Genomic DNA, 24,104 nt, shown 5'->3' with positions numbered 1-24,104 from the left:
ATTTTTGAAACGTTTGTATTCCTTTTCGCCTGCTTCATTTACTGCATTTTTATATTTTTGTCAATTAAATTCAGTATCTCTTCTGTTACCCAAATTCAGTATCTCTTCTGTTACCCAAGGATTTCTACAAACCCTCGTCTGTTTACCTTCTTGGTCCTCTGCTGCCTTCATTATTTCATCTCTCAAAGCTACCCATTTTTCTTCTAGTGTATTTACCTCCGCTGTTCTTGTCAGTTGTTCCCTAATACTCTCTCTGAAACTCCTTACAACCCCTGGTTCTTTCAGTTTATCCATGTCCCATCTCCTTACATTCCTACCTTTTTGCAGATTCTTCAGTTTTAATCTACAGTTCATAAGCAATACATTGTGGTCAGAGTCCACATATGCCCCTGGAAATGTCTTAAAATTGAGAACTTTATTCCTAAATCTCTCTCTTACCATTATATAATCTGTCAGAAACCTTCCAGTGTCTCCAATCCTCTTCCATGTATACAACCTTCTTTCATGATTCTTAAACCAAGTGTTAGCTGTGATTAAGTTATGCTCTGTGCAAAATTCTACCAGGCAGCTTCCCCTTTCATTCCTTATGCCCCCCCCCCTTTCCATTCCATATTCATCTACTACTTTTCCTTCCCTTCCTTTTCCTAAAATCGAATTCCACTCCCCCATGATGACTATTATATTTTCATCTCCCTTAACTATCTGAATAGTTTCTTTTACCTCATCATACATTTCTTCAATCTCTTCATCATCTGCGGAGCTAGATGGCATATAAACTTATACTACTGTGGTAAGCTAGGGCTGATAATGGTCTTCGGACAACAGGAGTGACAGTGTGGTAGTGGGGTGCAAGACTCACACGTCTCTCGAAGTAGACTCACATAATGTGTGCAGCCGATCTTCTTCTCGGGTCAGACGGCTGCATTGATCTTCACAAACTCTTCTTCTCCGAAGACTATAGCAGATTAAGGGAATTTCAAAATAGACTTCTTTTCTACTTTTGAAATTATTCTGTACTCCTAGGATACTTTTGTTCAACTCTGTTATATTTTCATCTCCACAATAAAACTACTTCACAAGATTCACAAAAACATTCAACTCTCGTGAGTCAACATTAGAAACTAACAGACACAATTATAATGAGTTTGGTTTAATAACCACTATAAAACCAGTTCTTGCTTCTCGCAAGTCCAACATCCGAAAGTCAAATGTAAGTGTCTTTAGTTTAATACATAATTCATTTGTTCACAACAATACAGTCATTACACTGTCAAGAGCATACTTGCTCCTTGTACTGGACATACAGCTTCTCAGGCGCACACTGCAAACACTTGTTGACGCCAATAGATTGTCACTGTTGCTGTAGTCTCCAGATACTCGTCCATCCTGCACACACAGAAACTGGCGGTGATGTAGACAGATGTCCACTCTCTCACCCTCATACTTAAAATATTGGGTGTTCGAGACGGTGGAAAGCTGAGTGTGTCTAGAATTTACACAGAAATTCTCGAGGCACTACAGGATTCGTATCTATCCTGGCTACAATAATGCATTCAGTATGCTGTTTGTATTAGCTTATCTGTGTTCTCTCTCTCTCTATGTTTTTTTTTTTTTTTTAACCTACTCCTGCTTTTGTGTTATTTGATTTGGTATTTATAATCCTGTATTCACCTGATCAAATAGCTCACATAAATTACCAAGCTTTGCTATTTTTTAAAATTTGGTGATGAACATGTAAATGGTATTCACAGTGGAGCAATTCTTCTGAAACCTGAACTGTGATTTGCTGAGCATTTTATTGTTGCTTTGGTGGGATACTATTCCAGAACACATCACCTTCTCAAAAAAGTGTTAGAAAATGATGTCAGTACCGAAACAGGTTGGTAGTTATTAACACCTCTTCTATCACGTTTCTTATAGAGGGTCCCCAGCTTGTGGTCTAGTGGGTAGCGTTGCTGCCTCAGGATCACAGGTTCCCAGGTGCCTCTCAGCCAGGTCGGGAATTTTCTCTACTTGGCTACTGGGTGTTTGTGTTGTCCTCACCATTTCAGCATCACTTGGGAAAGTGATGTGAGCAAATTTTCCAAACAAACAAGAAGCTCTTCTACCTTATTACTCAATCCATTTAGATTTTGACAAAATATGCCACTCTTACTTTTGTCTGTATTCAGACATTTTGTGGAGCTCTTCCATTATATTAACTTACTTCATAACAGGATGCCAGAATCCTGATTCTGCCCTAAAAAAGTACCCCACTGATACCAGTAACCACAGGGATCTTGCTTTGTGTCATGATGGGGCGGGGGGGGGGGGGGGGGGGGCTTACTTTTCTGCAAAAATCTGAGCCACCCTATCTTTCCCTCTCTTATTCAAGCACAGACCATGTCTAGTATACCCAATCTCCCACTGTAGCAATGGGCACTGCACTAATATGAGATTTTGTTTCAGTCAGCAGCAGCCCACTCAACTGTGTGTTCATACAGCTCGCAGCAGTGTTAACCAAGGTTGGTCATGGTGCTGCAGAACTGTTCACGTGTGTGTGTGTGTGTGTGTGTGTGTGTGTGTGTGTGTGTGTCTGTGTGTGTGCAGTTGCTACTCCTATTTTATTTATATGACCTCCAATGCTGTAATTCCTGTCTTCAGCCAGGCCAGTCCCTGCTCCACATACTATGATTACCTGATCTGCTTTTTCAAAATCTTAACAAAAATCTGTCATCTGGCTAAGTCTGGCACTTGACTCCACAGTACTTGTGACCTGGTACCCTGTTCATAATTTTTCCTGTGACATCTGGCGTACACCCTTGCCATTGCTACTACCTAGCAGCAAGACTTTTTTCTTCCTCCTCTCTTTTTATACCAACCTACACTTAGTTTGTTTGCTTGTAGTCTGCAGTATCCTACTTTGACCTACAGCTGGATGCAGCTCTTCCCCCTGTATTTCAGGTAACAAGTCACTTATTAGATACTGTGAGCTTAAATGTATATGAAAAAGTTGAATATCTGTTCCACTCTAGCTGATGTTTATTAAAGAGATGTAATGTGTACTGCAGTTGGTGAATCTTGGTCTTTTATGCTACTGTCTCATAGTCTCCATTTTGATGTTCAAGAAGTGAAGTGGATAGTGGAAAAAAAAGTAATTTTGGAAGAAGTTTGTTTGTTATCAAAATTAAGGAAGTCATGATAAATATATAAGGAGTAACAGCCTCTGATGAAATTCTTATAGTGAATTCATAGTAGTATTTCTAGATTCCTACTGTTCTCCATTCATCTTCCACAAATAAATGAAGAACTTTTAATGAGATTTGCATTAGGCATAGCCCATATCAATTGAGGCAGGCTAGGAAAAATTCTCACCTTCATAGTCTTGAATGTTATTGAATTTAGCATATGTTGAAATGAAGGACTAAGTAAGGAACACATATTTTTTTGTTTTCTCCAAAAAAATTTTTGCTCTGAGATACAGCCCTCCAAAGATGACACTGTGCGTAAGGAACACATTTTTTTGTTTTCTCCAAAAAAATTTTTGCTCTGAGATACAGCTCTCCAAAGATGACACTGTGCGAACCATTTTGAAGATGCGAATTTTGGAAAAAATGTTAAAATGCTGTTTCTCTGGAACAGTTCTAGATATTTTGTTGGTTTTTTTATGTGAAAAATAATTGATTTATAATTACAAAGAAATCATCCATTTGGACCTATTTGTCAAAGTTCTTGTACTATAGTGTTCTGAACTTTTTTGTAATTTATGGATTTTTTTATTAAAAATACCAATCCATAAAATTTTGATTTTTTTCTGTTGATTAGTACCATACAGTTCTACATTCCCTGGACAGGAGAGCTTCCACTTTTGGATTGAACAGGTTTTATAAACAGTTGAAATTTTTATCATACATAAAACCATTTTTATTGTCACATAATCACATAACAATAGCATAAAAATCAAAACCTAGCCTTATTTAACATAATTTTAGTTTTGAAATATAAGTAAAGACAGTCATTTTTCAAACATTTCAAATCATTCCAAAATGTATGTGAAAGGTCCAAAGACTTAAAGGTTTCAATTTATACAACTTCTGTGCACTCAAGTTTTGTACTGAAATGAGCCAGTCAATGAACTAAAAAAGTGTTCCATTACTTCAGTATCTTCCTTTGATATAGAGCGACACCTGCCTGTTGAGCCAATAGGAACTGGAGCACTTACAGTCTTCAAAACATTGTGAACAGGAAGCGAGCACTGGAGGCATTGTTGCTGTCCATCAGCTGGAAACCTATATCCAGCAAGTGGTTCATGTGGTAGCATAAAGTTCACTACAATTCCATTTAACTCATATCTGGTGTCCATAACCTCTGCAATCCACCAGTCACAGTTATACACACACACACCACAAACATCCCTCTTCTCAGGTTGTCATTCTGAATATTATCCTGATGTTTCTGAGGTTTTGGCTGAACAAACAAAATTTCTTCTTTCTTCTTCTTTAAAGTGCATGCAATATGAATTCACCCATCACTTTGACTCCAAAAATCTGTCTTCTGAATTCCTTTCACAGGGATAGTTTGTTTGGACCATTCTTCTTTTTTCTCCTCATGGAATTCTTCAATTTCCTCTTTGGACAAAACAATGAGAGCTGTGGATGCGCTATGGATGTGTAAGATTTCATAATTCTCGTAAAATCCACAGCATTCTGAAATGCGGCTGTATTTGGTCTGGAAAGGTTGTGTTGTAGCATGATGCTTCAGCAGGCCGCCTACACCATCACAAGGCCCATTCCCATGACCAATAGTACTGCATATCCAGTCAGTTGGCACTAGCGACTTGCTCAATTCAAACATCTGGTAAGAATTTTTAAAATGACTTGGAGCACAATCAGAAATAATGATGATCTTCTCTGCCCCTGTTTGCATTTGAAGAATTTTGCACATTGCTAACAAAGCATGTGATGAGGCATTTCATATGTCATCGCTTAAAACTGTTTAATAATTGAAACCTGGTCATTACTCCAATGGACACCTTTGTACTTCTTGTGTGAGAATTACAAACCAGTTCTCAGCTAAATCACAGTGAAGCATTAAACATAGATCTTCAGCCTGTACACATCCTTTCACTTCTGCAGTGTGTTGTTGTTGCAGTTTCTACAGATGCTAGTGTGTTACTGCTTTCACTGACCATTTACCAAGTTTGTCAATGAAACTGTTGAAGACAACAGTTTTCTTAGTAAGCTTATTTTCCTCCAATGTCACATATGTAATATCTGCAGAATTATCTGCTACATCTTCCAGGCCAAATGTCTGTAAAGACATTCCTCCCTTTCTGTGGTTGTCACCACATTCTTGAAACAAACAAGTCTCTCGCTTTACGTTACAGACTACTAATGACTTCACACACCCAATCCAGGTGTCATATGTCATGTGCTCCAGGAAGTTCTTCAAAGTTACGACACAAAGTTCAAAATTTGCATAGTACACACATAACCATCTCTAGTGTGGAACTACCTACCGACTTAGGTCGTAGTGCATAAAATTTTGATCTTCCAATATGTGAAGTTGTATAGTTGCTCTTACAAATTGCAAAAGTCTCTTCTATACTGTGAGTCATGTACCTCTTCACTTTCACAACTTTGTGACCTACAACTGTTACAGTTATAGTGTCTTTTTTATTGGCACTCTGGAGGGAACAGTCCCATTTACCTTCCAGATTCTATTTGAACTTGAGCTGCTTCTACAGTATGACCATAATAGGGATCTGCTCTTCCTAAGACTCTTTTTACAGACCTCACATTTCTTGATTTGTCTACCATGTACTTTGATATTGATGAAGAGTGGTTCAAAATTCTTTTCTTTGAAAATGTCTCTGGAATAATAGTTAAAACTTGCACCTTTTCACTGTAGGATGCACAATATTCAACAGCTGAACTGATATTTGTGAAAAATTCCTGGCAAGAGGTGCAAGAGCGCTTTGGTTCATTTTCCTCTGAAAATGGAATTTCTACTTTGAAGAGTGTGGTCAGTTTTGCTGTAATTTGTCTGCACTTTCTTGATGCAGAGAACTTATGACCCGACATCACAGATCACAGTTTCTCAACAGGACTAACACCTGCCTCTTCAGTTGACTGACTCAGTGTATTTAATTCTTCCTATATTGATGGAAAATCTGCATCGTCTGCACCATGGGAGGCTTCACCTTGTTCAGATTCTATCATTGTTGTTATTCTATCAAAACATGTAGTACACAAAATGTCATCACTGGAAACATCTTCACTTTGATACAGAGTCTTCCAATGAGAACACTCATTCCCAACCTGAACAAAGTCTGCTTTTTGTTTGTCTTGCATATCACTCTTTTATGGAGATGCAAATAGTCGGCGCATTTCACTCTCCTATGGCCCTGGTCAAAAGAGATTTCACCGAGCGAGGTGGCGCAGTGGTTAGACACTGGACTCGCATTCGGGAGGACGACGGATCAATCCCGTGTCCGGCCATCCTGATTTAGGTTTTCCGTGATTTCCCTAAATCGCTCCAGGCAAATGCCGGGATGGTTCCTTTCAAAGGGCACGGCCGACTTCCTTCCCCATCCTTCCCTAATCCGATGAGACCGATGACCTCGCTGTCTGGTCTCCTTCCCCGAAACAACCAACCAACCAACCAACCAAAAGAGATTTCAAACAGTTTTTTTCACAAAACACACTGCAAATGTTAACTGGCAAATTCCTCACGAAAACACAGAACTCACTGGATAGTCTCAGATTTCTTAGAAGCCTCTTCAGTAAACAAATTAGCACTGAACAACTACAATACAGAAACCTGGTAATGAACAACCATGACAAAGAAACTGACAAGAAACTAAAACAAAGTGTAAGAAATATCTGCAACAATGAAAATGAAAGTAGATAACTGCAACAAAGAAAGTGATGAGAAATAACTGCAACAAAGACAATAAAAATAAACATTGTAACAAAGAAATTAGTAAGAAACAATTTCAGTGAAGACACACATTACTCTTAATAATAATATTTAAAATGAAACCTGTCCGACGTAAAAGTGGAAGCTCTCCTTTACAGAGAATATAGAACTACATGGTACTAATCAACAGAAAAAAAATCTAACTTTCTGCATTGGCATTTTCAGGGGGGGATTTGGGTTTTGTAAATTATAACAAAAATTCAAAAGGCGAGAGTAAAAGAACTTTGAAAAATACTTCCAAATTGAGGATACCATTGTAATCATGAAGCAGTTATCTTTCAAATAAAAAAGACTGTTAACAAAATATCTAGAACTGTTACAGAGATACAGCATTTAAAAAAAATTTCTGAGATGCATCTAGAAAATGGTGTTCGCAGTTACATCTTTGGTGGCCTGTATCTCGGGGCAGGAATTGTTCTGGAGGAAACAAAAATATATGTGTTTCTTACTTACTCTTGAATTTTAACATATGCTAATTTCAATAACATCTGAGACTATGAAGGTAACTCCCATGCTTGAAGTGATACAGATTGAGCCCTAAGCATGAAGTTTTGTGGTTCCAAGTGTCATTTCTTTAGATTAAATTAGACAATCATTAAGCTATTTCATAAAAGGCTCTTTCCTTGTGTGAAATAATTTGTGTTGATTTATTCTGTGGCCATTTAGTTCATTTAAGCATTGAATATTTCTGTGTTTTTGTTGTACATAATTTGTAGAGGTAGTTTAATCATTTTGTGATTTTTAGGGAAAGGAGTCAGGTATGTCAATTGTAAGGCTGTCAGATTCAGACCTACTGCGGACACTGGAATCTGCTATACGCCTGGGCAAGCCATGCCTCATTGAAAATGTGGGTGCAGAGATAGATTCTGCTTTGGATCCAGTGCTTCTTCGACAAGTATTTCAACAAAGAGGCACAGATATGCTAAAGTTGGGTGATAGTGTAATACCTTACAACCATGATTTTAGGTTGTACATTACAACAAAACTTCCAAATCCTCATTACACACCTGAACTCACTGGCAAGGTTATGTTGGTCAACTTCACTCTAGTGCCAAGGTAAGTGTCATAGTTTAATATGAGGAGCTCTTTTAAAATAAGTTTCAATAAAATACAGGAAAGCCTGTGTGTAAGGAACCTTATTATGTTTTTTAACCTTGAACATGAATTATTTATTGTTGTGAGAAGTATAGAAACAGCATAAGCAGAGGAGTTGTTCAATTCATTAGGTGATTTTGATGGCGCAGATGATTTAACAGATCCTACACCTGCAAAATCATTCCCTACTGCAATAAGGAGATGTAAAATGAGGAATAAATAGTAACACTGTGTTCTGGAAGAAGAAAGGTGGTTGTGGAACCAATTAATACAATCATAATTTGGAAGTGTATCATAAACCAATTTCCAACATGAAGGACGAGGTGTAATCTAATAACATAGACAGTGAAAGTCTGAAAAAAGTGGAGGAAATATGGCAAGTACATTGCAAATAGAAAAGCTGAGGAGTGCTACCAAGGAAAGCAAACACAGAAAGATAATAACCAGAGACACAAGAGTAGACAAAAGATAATGTTGTTTTTACTCCTCTCAGTAATGTTTCTTCTCTCAGTATTCTAGTTTTGATCAGAGCAGCAAAATCAGTTTTAAAGTGTGCTAATGCAAGGATTACAGGAAGTGTTCTTCTTTCTATTCTGTTGCTGTGCTACATATCCAATAAAGTCCCTAAGTTCCTTGTACCAGTTTTCATTTTTATTGACGTATTTGGTTTCAGGTATAAAACTGTGCAACAATCTGTGTGACCATCCCTCCACTTCTAGGTCCTTTGACATTTGAAGTGAGCTGCAGTATTCCTAAACAAGTTTGCCTGGACACAAATGCAGGGCTGGATCCCTGAGTAGTTATGGAATCTAGGGGAGGCAACTATAAGGGACATTCAAAAGTTTCTGTTCAAAGACCATACAGCCCAGAATTGGTATGCCAAGGGGGCAAAATTGCCATGAGCATTGAGGCAATCATCCCATCAACACACCAGGCTGAAGATACCCATTAGATAAAACATTGTGTCCTGCTGTGTGAGTAAGTCCATAACTGTCTGCGGCACATCCTAGTCCAGAAGGAATTGTCAACCCTTCAAGGCCTTTTTTAAGGGACTGAAGGTGTGATAATCACATAGGAAGATATCAGGACTATAGACCTGGTGCTTGATTGTCTCCCATAATAGATGACGCTGGCCTCCCAGATCAACCGACATTTTGTGTTGAATTGCAACCAGCATAGAGCCTGGTGCACAATGATAGTTTAATTCTTCATTCTCTGATGATGGATGTCTATAGGTGTTTATCCTTTGGCAACCATGAAAAGAATAATAGCACATTGGCCATGTTCCGTCACATTTGGTAAAAACATTACTATGGTTGACATTTCTGCATTTCCTGGATGCACATCGGAAAGACACAAATGCCACATTAATCCTTCGCCTACATGTCTGTGTGAATATACCCTCATCAGAGTAACACTATGCATAATTGATACAGCAGCGCCCTCTCAAACATAAATGTTTTGATTAACAACCTGCACATTCAGACTAAAAACTCCTGGTTTCGTTTATAACCTGTCTTCATCATTCTTAATAGAAATGTTTGGATTTTGGGGAGAGAGAAAGAATAAAGAAACGTATAGAAATAGGAACAGTAGGAGAAATGTCAGTGGCTAGATCTTGTTTAATGTGGATCTCAGCTTGTAAATAAGTGCCTCATACAATGTGATTTTGAAGTTGTTCGTCACAGTACTTGTAGTGTGATAAAATTTCAGAGGACTGCCATGATTATAGTATACACCAGTTATGGCTTCATTGCCAGTCCACATGCCATAGTTTCATCTGATATTGCAGCCATTGTGAGTGGCGCCATATGTAATAGTTACTCATCCATCTGCTTGGACATAGAGTGTTACCCATTTTGCCTCAGTTGATGTGTAGAGTCTTACGTGATTGTGCTTCAGTTGTGCATGTCTTGTGTATCTACAGGATACTCCTTAATTGCCAAATGTAGCTAATTGGATGCAATATGTGATGGCTGACAGCGATGAGGTACTCCAGTCTTTGGATGCAGAATGGCAGAGATACGGTATTCCAATCTTAATGTCCCAGGAAAGGTTTTACAGGTTGTGACCGAGTGACATTTTAAAAATGTTGTGGATTGTAGAAGATGAAAATTTGAACATTTCGATAGAAGTGAACTATATCCAGAAATGTTAAATAATGTTTCTACATTCCCCACTGGGCTGTTGAAAATCAGTTCAGTACCTGTATGAGAAAGTACCAGGTGTGATTCACAGTGAACTTTTGGGCCAGAATTCTTGGAGATCACCATATTTGCCCACACATATTACTAGATCATTTGAATGGTGCAAGGCTTTTGAACTATCTGGACTACACCTTGCTTCAATTTCTGAAAGACGTTCCTTGCAATTGCAGACTGCTTTGTGGTTTCTGATCTCACCTCTCCTGACTTTTTCCTCTTGGGTTAACTAAGGTCCTTTGTGTACTCAGCACCAGTTGTACCAATAGCTGAGCTTATTAAGCACATCTTTACAGCATTTGGTACAGTAAAAGGTTGGGATGGAATTTTGCAGAGAATCACACAAAACATTATTAATCACAGCACATTGTGTAAAGAGATTGATGGTTGTCACATTGAACATTAATTTTCAATCTACAGTGGTGAAGCAACAGATTAGATTTACAGTATTTGGCTGTACTCTACTGTCAGTAAATGTTCTTCAGAGTACAGTATTCTGGTGTTTCATTTAGCCTACCAAATGTGCAGACAGGACATAGTGCTGTGGAGACTGTATTTCACTTTTCCCAGTACAGGTTCCTTATATCAAAATTTCATCCTCTACAATCTCCCAAATTTTTAAAATGTCATTCTGTTGCACCCTCTACACGGCATCTTCTCAGTTCACTGCTGAACCTCCAAACAAGTCCACTTGAAGTAAATGTTGTGTGACTTGGACCTCCCATTGGGTAGACCATTCACCAGGTGCAAGTCTTTCAATTTGATGCCACTTCGGTGACATGCGTGTCGATGGGGATGAAATGATGGATGATCAGGACTACACAACAAAAATCTCTGACCCAGCTGGGAACTGAACCCGGGCCCTTAGGATTGACATTCTGTCATGCTGACCACTCAGCTACAAGGGGGGACAGCAAGTTCACTGAGCTTGGGATATAAAACCATCCCAAAAGTTCAGATAAGATTTTGGTAACTTGCTGTCTCACAATATAGAAAAGGATTAAAATCTTGAAGGAATTCAAACATAATTTGTAAAAAGTGGCTCCACTGGTCCTACAAACTACAAGCCAGTAGAAATTCAGTGTTGTAGTTAGTTTTTAAAATTAGGTACCATTGATAGAAGAAATTCACACTTAACTTAATCCTTTCAATGCTTAGTTCATGCCAACATTTCAGCTGCTGTGTGTAGTGTAACTCACCTAACGCCAGTCCCGACTGCGCTGGCCATTTTTGTCACACAGTGCAGTGCGCCTACTGTGCTGAATTGCCATCACTGATGTGTCTGTTTATTTGTCTACTAATATTCACAAAACTTTACACTGAAGGAAAAGGCTATCTTCCATAAATTCTTTCAAGTATAGTGGAGACCAAGAAATGGGCTAAAACATATTCCCATGCTGCTTCTTTTTCACCACTACTGCTATTCCTTCCTTTTGTTTTACGTACTGCAACTGACATATTTTCTCCAGGTCGGATTGCTTTCCAAGATGATTCAGTAATGCATGGAAAGTGTTTTTCTCATAGCTGCACGATGTTTTCTGATAGTTACTCCCTTTATTTCGTTCGTTCTTTGTGATGCTTCTCCAAAATTTCAAGAACAATAGTTAGTGGGAACTTGGACATAGACAGGTACCAAGAATGTATTACACACATGTGTAGTGTGTGAAAAAATAAATTTTTGTACCCCCCTTTTTTTTCAAATGCATTCATTCACACTTATTAGGTCTGTTTTTCCAGTTGATCCTGTTCCAACTGTATGACATGTGGACAACATATGGATGTCTCTTTTGTCATGCCGCTTGAACACCATTAGTGTGCTAATCAAGATAATTTCCAGTTCTCAGCTTCTGCAACCAGAGTTCAAAATTTTGCATCTTTTTTTTCTATTCACGCGAATTGTACCTACTGCATTATTTTCTGTGCCATGCAAATAATGGAAGAGAACTGGATTTGTATACCAGTTGTCAATGTACAATGTGGATCTAATTCCTAATTATGTTTCCAGAAGTATTGTACTACATTGTCCATTTATTAGAAATCTTACTGTGAACACTTTACCTGCTGGCAGATGAGTACAGGAAACATGAAGCACCATTTCCTCATTATCGAGCTGCTGAAGAGCTAGGATTGACTAAAGCCAAAGATGAATGCAAAATTCAATGTCTCTATGACTATTCATAAGTAACCTTTCTACTTCTGAATTTATCAATCCTCTCTGCACACCTTCGAAGAGCTTCACAGCACACTCCTGTATTGTAATCTGGATGAAAAGTGTGAATGGTAAATAGAAAGCATCATTTGACACCAGTGAGCAATATTCGTTAAGTTGTTAGTATCACTATACTAAAGGGCTGTAGGTTACGTTATGTATTCGTGTCACAAACAGCGAAATTAATATGTCCGGAATGAACACTGGTGACATTATTGCCTCCTACTGCATATGTCTTTTTGCTATCATGTGTGTGTGCACTTTTGTGATTGAGTACGCACTGCAAGCATTTATAGACTTAAGCAAGACCCACAGACCCACTCTCTAGAATGAAATCAGAAAAAAGAAGCTTTTACATACCACTCAGTGGCAGGCAGGAACATCAACTTAATGGTGACACAAAAGCTTAATTTTGGAACAACAAAAACTCTCAGACAAGGGAGCAGAATCAAGTACAGCGTAGGAAGAATCTAAAAATTAAGCAGAACATCTGGATCCATAGAGGCCTGGCTGTACAGTATGATAGGGAAACCATCACTGAATTTGAAGTTATTGAGATGTTACTTGTATTTTATGTGATGTTGTATGTGAGAATGCAGCATTCTCCTACAACAGACTCATTTTGTTCATAGGAAACAGTGTTTTTAAACATTTCCTGCCCAAATTTCAATCTAAAGTTACAAAATTCATGCTGTCTATAAATATCTGTTATTTTAATACAGAATAGCTTACTTTATACTTTAACATTTGTGTTGACACAAAGCTGTATCCGAATTTTCAGATGCGTGCAGTACAATCATAGTATTGAAGTAAAAATTTTAGTGGTCTTCCTTTTCTTTTGTTTACAGTGGCTTACAGGATCAACTGTTGGCACTTGTTGTAATGCAGGAACGACCAGATCTGGAGGAGGCACGTAGTTCACTTATTGTAAGCAGTGCACAAATGAAAAATGAACTCAAAGAAATTGAGGATCGAATCCTGCACAGATTGAGTGTGTCAGAGGGCTCACCTGTAGATGACATTGACCTTATTGTCACTCTTGAGGCATCTAAAGTCAAAAGTGAGGAGATAAAGGTAAATAGATTCAATTTATCCCCCAGCTCCCTAAGCCAGTAACTATAATATCTAATTTTCAATGACATTTTGAATAGGAATAAATGTTTCCAATTAATGGCTGTATGGCTTAGTAGTGAGCTCCAAAACTACATATCCATAGTTCTCAATATTGATCTCCAGCCAAACCTAAGGTCTTTATCTGCCTCCATTTCTTTCGCTTCTGGCACTGTTTGTTAAAGTAAAAAATGCTGAGTTGCACTGTGGTTTTGTGTCCACACTAAACCTCCCTATAACTGGCTGGATTAGTTAGTTCAAATGTTGTTCTCAGCCTAATGAAACACTGCAGTGTTTAAACCAACTGTCAGGGTGATGACAGCTTTACTTTTTTAGCTGAGGCATTGACTGGTGGATAGGCCAGTAACTATAATATCTAATTTTCAATGACATTTTGAATAGGAATAAATGTTTCCAATTAATGGCTGTATGGCTTAGTAGTGAGCTGCAAAACTACATATCCATAGTTCTCGAGATTGATCTCCAGCCAAACCTAAGGTCTTTATCTGCCTCCATTTCTTTCACTTCTGGCACTGTTTGTTAAAGTAAAAAATGCTGAGTTGCACTGTGGTTTTGTGTCCACACTAAACCTCCCTATAACTGGCTGGATTAGTTAGTTCAAATGTTGTTCTCAGCCTAATGAAACACTGCAGTGTTTAAACCAACTGTCAGGGTGATGACAGCTTTACTTTTTTAGTTGAGGCATTGACTGATGGATAGGCCCATAAACAAATGAATATGTTGACACAGACACACACACACAGAAATACCATAATTTTAACATAGTATATACTGATGGTTCCAAAACAGGGGACACTATTGGCTGTTCTATCTTTTTACTCAATTGAATCTTTAGAATCCATCTTTTCAATCAGCTTGATGTATTTCATACCAATGTCTATGCAAATCTGCGAGCAATGGATCACATGAGACATGACTGGGTGGCGAAATTCTTCATCTCAGTTCCCTGAGTATTCAGCAGACCATCCAGCACATTATGTGCCCAGCATATGAAACAGTCCAGAATATTCAGGACACCATTTTTATTTGCTAAGGAATGGAAGAGAGGTGTCACTCTCTTGAGTACCTGAACTGTTGGAAATTTGTGAGAATGGTGTGTCCGATTCCACGGCAAAGGAGGTATGTGCTCTACCCAATTTCATCCAACGTGCTATCCCTCTGTGGGCCACAGTGGCATTGCTGAGAAGGTCCATAGTGTCTCTATGGAAGGAAAATGGCTGCACAAAGTGGATAACAAGTTTCAGTCAATAAAAGGGGAGGCAATCAGTGACCAATTATAGAGATTTTGAAGTGTGATTAACACATCGAAGAGTAGAACATAGCTCCTGGTAGCTTCACTTCCTTCTCAGATGTGAGGTTCTGTCAGTTAATGATGCTTTTGGAGTACTACTTCCAGTTTGTCAGTTTGTAACAGAGTATTTTACGTCCTGCACAGAGGGCAGAAGCCAGTTTATTAGCAGACCTGCCACCAACTCTAAATAACTGTGAGATGAATGTGATTCTTATTTCAAAATTTTGTGTTGTGTCTGACCTTTAAGTTAAACTTTGGACAGGAAGTTTTGTGCATACAGAGAATAGTTGACCCATTCAGTTATGATGTAAATGATCATCCAACCACTTTATCTAGGCTTTATATTTCATATCTTTTCTGGTCTGGTAGCTGTGTTTTGATAGTATCCACGTATCTTAAACACAGACTGTGTTAATATTTTTCAGTTTCGTTAACAGTTTTCAGTTTCATACACTTAAGTCTGGTTGAGTGTATTACTGTGAAAAAGTGTGTGAGAGAATAAATATGATCTCATCTAGCTTTTGAAATGTTGATATTTCCCCCAAATTTCTCTCTCAAAAGTATTTGGAAGGGCACTGATAACCATGATGTTGAGTACCCTAAACAAGAGCAAACAACAATAATGAAAAATAACTGTCATCTGGCTTAGTCAACTTTCTACCTGCTGCCTGTGACACACCAGCAGGGCAGCAAGTTATAAGTATAGCTTTATATATATATATATATATATATGGTTATAATAGAAGGAAACATTCCACGAAGGAAAAATATATTTAAAAACAAAGATGATGTGACTTACCAAATGAAAGTGCTGACAGGACGACAGACACACAAACAAACACAAACATACACACAAAATCCAAGCTTTCACAACCAACGGTTGCCTCGTCAGGAAAGAGGGAAGGAGAAGGAAAGACAAAAGGATATGAGTTTTAAGGGAGAGGGTAAGGAGTCATTCCAATCCCGGGAGCGGAAAGACTTACCTTGGGGGAAAAAAGGACAGGTATACACTCGCACACACACACATATCCATCCACACATACACAGACACAAGCAGACAACTGTTGGTTGTGAAAGCTTGGATTTTGTGTGTATGTTTGTGTTTGTTTGTGTGTCTGTCGACCTGCCAGCACTTTCATTTGGTAAGTCACATCATCTTTGTTTTTCAATATATATATATATATATAGTTATAATAGAAGGAAACATTCCACGAAGGAAAAATATATCTAAAAACAAAGATGATGTGACTTACCAAATGAAAGTGCTGGCAGGTCGACAGACACACAAACGAACACAAACATACACACAAAATTCAAGCTTTCGCAACAAACTGTTGCCTCATCAGGAAAGAGGGAAGGAGAGGGGAAAGACGAAAGGATGTGGGTTTTAAGGGAGAGGGTAAGGAGTCATTCCAGTCCCGGGAGCGAAAGACTTACCTTAGGGGGAAAAAAGGACGGGTACACACTCGCACACACACACATATCCATCCACACATATACAGACACAAGCAGACATATTTAAAGACAAAGAGTTTGGGCAGAGATGTCAGTCGAGGCAGAAGTGCAGAGGCAAAGATGTTGCTGAATGACAGGTGAGGTATGAGTGGCGGCAACTTGAAATTAGCGGAGATTGAGGCCTGGTGGATAACGGGAAGAGAGGATATATTGAAGAGCAAGTTCCCATCTCCGGAGTTCGGATAGGTTGGTATTAGTAGGAAGTATCCAGATAACCCGGACGGTGTAACACTGCGCCAAGATGTGCTGGTCGTGCACCAAGGCATGTTTAGCCACAGGGTAATCCTCATTACCAACAAACACTGTCTGCCTGTGCCCATTCATGCGAATGGACAGTTTGTTGCTGGTCATTCCCACATAGAATGCATCACAGTGTAGGCAGGTCAGTTGGTAGATCACGTGGGTGCTTTCACACGTGGCTCTGCCTTTGATTGTGTACACCTTCCGGGTTACAGGACTGGAGTAGGTGGTGGTGGGAGGGTGCATGGGACAGGTTTTACACCGGGGGCGGTTACAAGGGTGGGAGCCAGAGGGTAGGGAAGGTGGTTTGGGGATTTCATAGGGATGAACTAAGAGGTTACGAAGGTTAGGTGGACGGCGGAAAGACACTCTTGGTGGAGTGGGGAGGATTTCATGGAGGATGGATCTCATTTCAGGGCAGGATTTGAGGAAGTCGTATCCCTGCTGGAGAGCCACATTCAGAATCTGATCCAGTCCCGGAAAGTATCCTGTCCCAAGTGGGGCACTTTTGTGGTTCTTCTGTGGGAGGTTCTGGGTTTGAGAGGATGAGGAAGTGGCTCTGGTTATTTGCTTCTGTACCAGGTCGGGAGGGTAGTTGCGGGATGCGAAAGCTGTTGTCAGGTTGTTGGTGTAATGCTTCAGGGATTCCGGACTGGAGCAGATTCGTTTGCCACGAAGACCTAGGCTGTAGGGAAGGGACCGTTTGATGTGGAATGGGTGGCAGCTGTCGTAATGGAGGTACTGTTGCTTGTTGGTGGGTTTGATGTGGACGGACGTGTGAAGCTGGCCATTGGACAGGTGAAGGTCAACATCAAGGAAAGTGGCATGGGATTTGGAGTAGGACCAGGTGAATCTGATGGAACCAAAGGAGTTGAGGTTGGAGAGGAAATTCTGGAGTTCTTCTTCACTGTGAGTCCAGATCATGAAGATGTCATCAATAAATCTGTACCAAACTTTGGGTTGGCAGGCCTGGGTAACCAAGAAGGCTTCCTCTAAGCGACCCATGAATAGGTTGGCGTACGAGGGGGCCATCCTGGTACCCATGGCTGTTCCCTTTAATATATATATATATGGTTATAATAGAAGGAAACATTCCACGAAGGAACGCCTGGAATCCTTACCCAATCCGTTACCCCCAGAAACCATCCTTGTAACCATTGATGCCACTTCCTTATACACAAATATCCCACACGTCCAGGGCCTCGCTGCGATGGAGCACTTCCTTTCACGCCGATCGCCTGCCACCCTACCTAAAACCTCTTTCCTCATTACCTTAGCCAGCTTCATCCTGACCCACAACTTCTTCACTTTTGAAAACCAGACATACCAACAATTAAAGGGAACAGCCATGGGTACCAGGATGGCCCCCTCGTACGCCAACCTATTCATGGGTCGCTTAGAGGAAGCCTTCTTGGTTACCCAGGCCTGCCAACCCAAAGTTTGGTACAGATTTATTGATGACATCTTCATGATCTGGACTCACAGTGAAGAAGAACTCCAGAATTTCCTCTCCAACCTCAACTCCTTTGGTTCCATCAGATTCACCTGGTCCTACTCCAAATCCCTTGCCACTTTCCTTGATGTTGACCTTCACCTGTCCAGTGGCCAGCTTCACACGTCCGTCCACATCAAACCCACCAACAAGCAACAGTACCTCCATTATGACAGCTGCCACCCATTCCACATCAAACGGTCCCTTCCCTACAGCCTAGGTCTTCATGGCAAACGAATCTGCTCCAGTCCGGAATCCCTGAAGCATTACACCAACAACCTGACAACAGGTTTCGCATCCCGCAACTACCCTCCCGACCTAGTACAGAAGCAAATAACCAGAGCCACTTCCTCATCCTCTCAAACCCAGAACCTCCCACAGAAGAACCACAAAAGTGCCCCACTTGTGACAGGATACTTTCCGGGACTGGATCAGATTCTGAATGTGGCTCTCCAGCAGGGATACGACTTCCTCAAATCCTGCCCTGAAATGATCCATCCTTCATGAAATCCTCCCCACTCCACCAAGAGTGTCTTTCCGCCGTCCACCTAACCTTCGTAACCTCTAAGCCATCCCTATGAAATCCCCAAACCACCTTCCCTACCCTCTGCCTCCTACCCTTGTAACCGCCCCCGGTGTAAAACCTGTCCCATGCACCCTCCCACCGCCACCTACTCCAGTCCCGTAACCCGGAAGGTGTACACAATCAAAGGCAGAGCCACGTGTGAAAGCACCCACGTGATCTACCAACTGACCTGCCTACACTGTGATGCATTCTATGTGGGAATGACCAGCAACAAACTGTCCATTCGCATGAATGGACACAGGCAGACTGTTTGTTGGTAATGAGGATCACCCTGTGGCTAAACATGCCTTGGTGCACAACCAGCACATCTTGGTGCAGTGTTACACCATCCGGGTTATCTGGATACTTCCTACTAACACCAACCTATCCAAACTCCAGAGATGGGAACTTGCTCTTCAATATATCCTCTCTTCCTGTTGTTTTTAGATATATATACCTAAAAACAAAGATGATGTGACTTACCAAATGAAAGTGCTGGCAGGTCGTCAGACACACAAACGAACACAAACATACACACAAAATTCAAGCTTTCGCAACAAACTGTTGCCTCATCAGGAAAGAGGGAAGGAGAGGGAAAGACGAAAGGATGTGGGTTTTAAGGGAGAGGGTAAGGAGTCATTCCAGTCCCGGGAGCGGAAAGACTTACCTTATGGGGAAAAAAGGACGGGTATACACTCGCACACACACACATATCCATCCACACATATACAGACACAAGCAGACATATTTAAAGACAAAGAGTTTGGGCAGAGATGTCAGTCGAGGCAGAAGTGCAGAGGCAAAGATGTTGTTGAATGATATATATATGGTGTGTCACAGGCAGCAGGTAGAAAGTTGACTAAGCCAGATGACAGTTATTTTTCATTGTTGTTGCCTTTACAAATGTCTGCTTGTGTCTGTGTATATGCGGATGGATATGTGTGTGTGTGCGCGAGTGTATACCTGTCCTTTTTTCCCCCTAAGGTAAGTCTTTCCACTCCCGAGATTGGAATGACTCCTTACCCTCTCCCTTAAAACCCAAATCCTTTTGTCTTTCCCTCTCCTTCCCTCTTTCCTGACGAGGCAACCATTGGTTGCGAAAGCTAGAATTTTGTGTGTATGTTTGTGTTTGTTTGTGTGTCTATTGACCTGCCAGAGATTTTGTTTGGTAAGTTCTCATCATCTTTCTTTTTAGATATACACTCCTGGAAATTGAAATAAGAACACCGTGAATTCAGTGTCCCAGGAAGGGGAAACTTTATTGACACATTCCTGGGGTCAGATACATCACATGATCACACTGACAGAACCACAGGCACATAGACACAGGAAACAGAGCATGCACAATGTCGGCACTAGTACAGTGTATATCCACCTTTCGCAGCAATGCAGGCTGCTATTCTCCCATGGAGACGATCGTAGAGATGCTGGATGTAGTCCTGTGGAACGGCTTGCCATGCCATTTCCACCTGGCGCCTCAGTTGGACCAGCGTTCGTGCTGGAGGTGCAGACCGCGTGAGACGACGCTTCATCCAATCCCAAACATGCTCAATGGGGGACAGATCCGGAGATCTTGCTGGCCAGGGTAGTTGACTTACACCTTCTAGAGCACGTTGGGTGGCACGGGATACATGCGGACGTGCATTGTCCTGTTGGAACAGCAAGTTCCCTTGCCGGTCTAGGAATGGTAGAACGATGGGTTCGATGACGGTTTGGATGTACCGTGCACTATTCAGTGTCCCCTCGACGATCACCAGTGGTGTACGGCCAGTGTAGGAGATCGCTCCCCACACCATGATGCCGGGTGTTGGCCCTGTGTGCCTCGGTCGTATGCAGTCCTGATTGTGGCGCTCACCTGCACGGCGCCAAACACGCATACGACCATCATTGGCACCAAGGTAGAAGCGACTCTCATCGCTGAAGACGACACATCTCCATTCGTCCCTCCATTCACGCCTGTTGCGACACCACTGGAGGCGGGCTGCACGATGTTGGGGTGTGAGCGGAAGACGGCCTAACGGTGTGCGGGACCATAGCCCAACTTCATGGAGACGGTTGCGAATGGTCCTCGCCGATACCCCAGGAGCAACAGTGTCCCTAATTTGCTGGGAAATGGTGGTGCTGTCCCCTACGGCACTGCGTAGGATCCTACGGTCCTGGCGTGCATCCGTGCGTCGCTGCGGTCCGGTCCCAGGTCGACGGGCACGTGCACCTTCCGCCGACCACTGGCGACAACATCGATGTACTGTGGAGACCTCACGCCCCACGTGTTGAGCAATTCGGCGGTACGTCCACCCGGCCTCCCGCATGCCCACTATACGCCCTCACTCAAAGTCCGTCAACTGCACATACGGTTCACGTCCACGCTGTCGCGGCATGCTACCAGTGTTAAAGACTGCGATGGAGCTCCGTATGCCACAGCAAACTGGCTGACACTGACGGCGGCGGTGCACAAATGCTGCGCAGCTAGCGCCATTCGACGGCCAACACCGCGGTTCCTGGTGTGTCCGCTGTGCCGTGCATGTGATCATTGCTTGTACAGCCCTCTTGCAGTGTCCGGAACAAGTATGGTGGGTCTGACACACCGGTGTCAATGTGTTCTTTTTTCAATTTCCAGGAGTGTATTTTTCCCACGTGGAATGTTTCCCTCTATTATATATATTATATATTGCCTCATCAGGAAGGAGGGAAGGAGAGGGAAAGACGAAAGGATGTGGGTTTTAAGGGAGAGGGTAAGGAGTCATTCCAGTCCCGGGAGCGGAAAGACTTACCTTAGGGGGAAAAAAGGACGGGTACACACTCGCACACACACACATATCCGTCCACACATATACAGACACAAGCCTTTTTAGAAGGGTTGCAGCCAGAGATGGGAACTTTAAGTGTGAGGCCTTTGGGGGTGATGCCAAATGTCAGACAAGCCTGAGAAAATAAAATATGGGAGTGTAATCTGGCTAGGGCAAAGGCATGTTTGCGGAAGGAATGTAAATAAAACTTAATGGGGTCGTTGTGGAGGTGTTGTGAGGGTGACATGGTACTAGAAGGTGGAAAGTGGAACAAGAGGCTGAAATGAAAATGAAAATAAATATAAAAATATATGGGGAGAGATAAAGGTAAAACTAGAAAGCAAATGGAGATCAGGTGTGAAAAAAGGCGAAAAAGGGTTGGTTAGGGCTGGGCTATGTTGATCCTGTGGTGAACTGTGTAGGTAGATAATGATGTGCATAAAGGTTAGGTGGTTGTGTTGCCGCCAAAACACGTTAAAGGGTGGAGAAATATGGGAAAATTTCGAAAAAAAACTACGTGAGGATGTATTAAAAGGAGTGGTTTGTTGGTGGCAGATTATGGAAATGAAGCTAACAATTGTCTGATGAAGAAATAATGACGTTAAAACCTGTGGGAAGCGGCTAAAAATGATCGGTGATGTGAGAAAAACGGAAATGGAAATAAAGCAAAAGTTATTAAAACTAGCCGGAAAGGTTGTTTAATAGCTGAAAGGAACTGTTTGTGAACTGGAAACGGTGGATTTTATAGCAGCAAAGCGGAAAAAAAAATTTTTGGTTATGGTTTGGAAGTGGGTTACGTATTATTACGTATTATTGAGTATATATCGGCGGGATAAAATTGTATACTGGATTACGGTAAAAAAGGAGAAGGTGAATAGAAAGTGAAACTGCTGGCAAAAACAGAAGGAGGAAATAAGACAACAGAAAAGACTACGAAATGTAACAGTGACAATAACAATAACGATAACAATAACAAACGTGATTCTTGGGTTCAAATTAATGATATGAATATAATAGAGGGAAACATTCCACGTGGGAAAAATATATCTAAAAAGAAAGATGATGAGACTTACCAAACAAAAGCATTGGCAGGTCGATAGACACACAAACAAACACAAACATACACACAAAATTCAAGCTTTCGCAACAAACTGTTGCCTCATCAGGAAAGAGGGAAGGAGAGGGAAAGACGAAAGGATGTGGGTTTTAAGGGAGAGGGTAAGGAGTCATTCCAGTACCGGGAGCGGAAAGACTTACCTTAGGGGGAAAAAAGGACGGGTATACACTCGCACACACACACATATCCATCCACACATATACAGACACAAGCAGACATTTGTAAAGGCAAAGAGTTTGGGCCAAGTGGGAGATTGAGTAGATGGGAGATACTGGGTTTGTGTGCAATGAGAGGAGGTTGAGGTTTGCTGGAAAGGTTGTGAAGGGTGTGTGAGTTGCCTTTCCGGAGGTGGGAAACCAGGAGATTGGATAGTTTTTTAAGGTGGAGGGTGGCATGCTGTTCTAATTTGCGGTTGGCCTGTAGGAGGATGCTCTGAACAGCCAGTGTGGATGTGGGAGAGGAAAGATTGACGACTTTTATTAAGGATAGGAGTTGATGGGTGTGTTGATTGGCTGAGTGGATGTGTAGGTGAAGGATTAGGTGGGTGAGGGCAATGGATTGTTCAGTTTGGAACTGGTATAGGGTCTGATGGAAAGAAGGGTTGCAGCCAGAGACGGGAACTTAAAGTGTGAGGCCTTTGGGGGTGATGCCGAATGTCAGACAAGCCTGAGAAAATAAAATATGGGAGTGTAATCTGGCCAGGGTGAAGGCATGTTTGCGGAGCGAATGTAAATAAAACTTAATGGGGTCATTGTGGAGGTGTTGTGAGGGTGACATGGTACTAGAAGGTGGAAAGTGTAACATGAGGCTGAAATGAAAATGAAAATAAATATAAAAATATATGGGGAGAGATAAAGGTGAACTAGAAAGCAAATGGAGATCTGGTGTGAGAAAAGGCGAAAAAGGGTTGGTTAGAGCTGGGCTACGTTGATCCTGTGGTGAACTTGTGTAGGTAGATAATGATGTGCTTAAAGGTTAGGTGGTTGTGTTGCCGCCAAAACACGTTAAAGGGTGGAGAAATTCAGGAAAATTTCGAAAAAACTACGTGAGGATGTATTAAAAGGAGTGGTTTGGTGGTGGCAGATTATGGAAATGAAGCTAACAATTGTCTGATGAAGAAATAATGACTTTAAAACCTGTGGGAAGCGGCTAAAAATGATCGGTGATGTGAGAAAAACGGAAATGGAAATAAAGCAAAAGTTATTAAAACTAGCCGAAAAGGTTGTTTAATAGCAAAAAAGGAAGTGTTTGTGAATTAGAAACGGTGGATTTTATAGCAGCGGTAGTGTTGAAAGCGGAAAAAATTTTTTTTGGTTATGGTTTGGAAGTGGGTTACGTATTATTACGTATTATTGAGTATATATCAGCGGGATAAAATTGTATACTGGATTATGATAAAAAAGGAGAAGGTGAATACAAAGTGATGGCAAAAGCAGAAGGAGGAAATAAGACGACAGAAAAGATTACGAAATGTAACAGTGACAATAACAAACATAATTGTT

General features: G+C 41.1%; 1 protein-coding gene across 1 annotated transcript in view; it reads left to right on the top strand.

Moving 5' to 3' along the window:
* LOC126092652 (dynein axonemal heavy chain 1-like) overlaps nt 1–24,104 on the top strand; it is an 894,951-nt gene that overhangs the window by 659,145 nt on the left and 211,702 nt on the right. Inside the window, exons 45-46 of the mRNA XM_049908374.1 lie at nt 7,706–8,016; nt 13,314–13,539. Coding sequence (XP_049764331.1) covers nt 7,706–8,016; nt 13,314–13,539 — 537 coding nt within the window. The remainder of the gene's footprint in view (nt 1–7,705; nt 8,017–13,313; nt 13,540–24,104) is intronic.

The sequence above is a fragment of the Schistocerca cancellata genome, chromosome 7 (genome assembly GCF_023864275.1).
Source record: "Schistocerca cancellata isolate TAMUIC-IGC-003103 chromosome 7, iqSchCanc2.1, whole genome shotgun sequence".
Lineage (NCBI taxonomy): Eukaryota > Metazoa > Arthropoda > Insecta > Orthoptera > Acrididae > Schistocerca > Schistocerca cancellata.
Note: the sequence above shows the minus strand (reverse complement) of the source record. Positions and strands in the feature narration are given on the sequence as shown.